Below are 2,435 nucleotides of genomic sequence, written 5' to 3' on the forward strand. Positions count from 1 at the left end.
TAGCTTTCTTCTGCAATTTATTCTAATATTTTGCATCCATAGGTAGCTCCTAGTGTGTGACATCTAGTAACTCCTACAATAAAATAGCACAGGGGAAGGCAACTTGCAGCTTTTTATCCCCTCTCCAGTGGCTCCCTGTGGCTTTCACAAAACATTATATGGAAATATATAAGTTATTTTTTAACATTATCATTGCTGTAAGCCTAAAGTGATTCTTACAGTCTCCAACTGTAAAAATATACAGCCATTACACACAGATTAAAAAAGGGTTTAACATTTTGTCAGCTAAAATGTGCCCATACATTACATCTTGTCTTTTGCTCTATATTTGGCCAGACCTCAACAGCAGTGACTATTAGTCTTAAATCTTCCTAGCTAGGATAGCTATAGATTCCAAATCCAAAAAAAGCAGTCTCAGAGGAAAATCAACAGACTTGTTTCCTTCCAGTGCTGCTGGCTAATCTGTATGCTTGGTCTGCTGCGAGAAATTTGCATTTGAAGTTAAAGCTGTGGCTCCAGACAGATTTTGGACAGAAATGGCTCTGTTGATAGCAAAGGTTGCTGATCCCTGAAATAACCTGATTAATCAGGCTGAAAGTAAAAGTCTTATGAAAGCAAAATTAGGAGACAAGTAAAAAATGTCTACTTACCAAGGATTATGAGATTTAAATTTCATCATACAAAGCAAGTCCAACTTTTTACTTTAAACTTTTAATTACAAGACAGTAAGACATAATTTTGACTTACCATCATTTTTATTTTCATCATGTCTGCGTTTTTTTCTTTTCTTTTCCTAATAGCAGTGGGCTCCTATAGAAACAGACTAATCATGAAAAGCAAACCTTTACAAGAGAAAACTCTAGTCAGTGCCCAGACTACGCTTTCATATGGAAAATCCAACCTCTGACAGAGTCCGTCTTTGGGTCTGATCCAGTCCAGAAAAACCAGCCAGGTTTAGCTCAGATTTTATTATCTTGCCACAATGACATGATACTACTTTACGAGGCATGCACACAGATAATGTTCATATGGTTAAAATTTACTACAATGCATTGTAAAACCATTACTCGGTGGTAAGGCTTGTTTCTGTCACAGTGTGTGATTCACAGTTCTCTCTTTCCCTCTCAAGACTGAAAGCCAACATACAGGTGGGAGATGCAGTTTGCAGTGACTAAACCTGTGTTTTGTTTGGTTTTTTTGTTTTTTAACATGAGCACAATACTAGACAAGTTTCTCTTTATGTACAGACATTCTAATACTGCTTATGGCAATGGGACAGCTCACACAACACAGTTACATTCACAATCCGCTCATAGTATGCATGAGTTTCAGTCAGGAACACTAAAGATGAACATACAGTAGAATAGCACACAAAAGAAACATTTTTCATACATGTGACTTTGATATCAAAAGCATAATTAATGCATGTTAATAGTTATAATAGTTGCTTTTGTTTGTAGTGAGTGTTTGTATGTGAGATTTAGAAAAGATTCATCTTGCCATTCAGAGGTTGAACTTGTGTATTGCCATATAATGAAGAAAATCAAAAGGATATGGCATTTCTCCCATAAACCCCTGCTGCAAGCATTGGTTTGATTCACATGTTCATTATGTCAACTTAGCATATTTAAACCCAACATTTCAGACACTTAACTCGTTTCCCCTTTTCACTGGCCATACGATGATAGTCGGCATTTAACTGCGTCCGCCGTCATTCAATTCAACAGCAAGATTCAATAAATATTTACAATGCAGCTGTGGCCCCTCCCTCCCCACTGCTTTAGTCACAATATTAGCAAAATATGTATTTACATGAGAAATAAATAAACAGAGAAGAAAATGAAACTATACAAGTAGTATAGTAGAAGTATCATATTGCATTACATGAATATAAAAAAATAAATTGTGATGCATTCGCTCGATAAGTTCGTCCACACAATCTCACTGAAGTGACACAGAAGAGCACAGACAGGACAAATAAATAACAAACAGTACACACACACACAGTCTCTTCAGCTGGTCAGATGGAAAAAGCGTTGCGTGTCAATAAAATGGCTGTCGCGTGTTTAGCACAGACAAGGGGAAGAGATGATGAAGAATTGAAGTCATCAGCTCAAAGAAAGAAAAAAGAAAAATGAATCGACAGGGAGAAGCGATCCCCCCACCCCCCCTCCAGTCACTGGTCAGCTTGGTTTGCCCCGTAAGTTAAACCAATCACAGCTGACAGCCATTCCTGTGGAGCGGTCCCTGGCCATTGTTTATATGTACATAGGAGTTTCCTGTCCTGTTAGAAGTCTGAACATGGCTGCCGGCATGGTCTTCATGTGAATCTGGCAGAGAGAGACAGAAAAAGACAAAATCTCAGATAAAAGGCGTGTGAGTGAGTGTTTTCTTAAGATATGTCATGCTGTAGAAGTTTGTGTGTGTGTGTGTGT

At 37.9% G+C, this 2,435-nt stretch overlaps 1 protein-coding gene across 2 annotated transcripts in view; it reads right to left on the reverse strand.

Moving 5' to 3' along the window:
• Positions 1 to 2,243: 2,243 nt before the first annotated feature.
• Positions 2,244 to 2,435, reverse strand: part of apba2b (amyloid beta (A4) precursor protein-binding, family A, member 2b) — a 59,879-nt gene continuing 59,687 nt past the window's right edge. For both annotated transcript variants that reach the window (XM_035682078.1, XM_035682077.1), the window contains one exon: positions 2,244 to 2,330. In XM_035682078.1, the coding sequence (XP_035537971.1) occupies positions 2,259 to 2,330 (72 nt within the window). In that variant the 3' untranslated portion in view covers positions 2,244 to 2,258. The remainder of the gene's footprint in view (positions 2,331 to 2,435) is intronic.

This window comes from Morone saxatilis, unplaced genomic scaffold, assembly GCF_004916995.1.
Source record: "Morone saxatilis isolate NCDOM2014 unplaced genomic scaffold, NCSU_SB_2.0 Contig11, whole genome shotgun sequence".
Classification (NCBI taxonomy): domain Eukaryota; kingdom Metazoa; phylum Chordata; class Actinopteri; family Moronidae; genus Morone; species Morone saxatilis.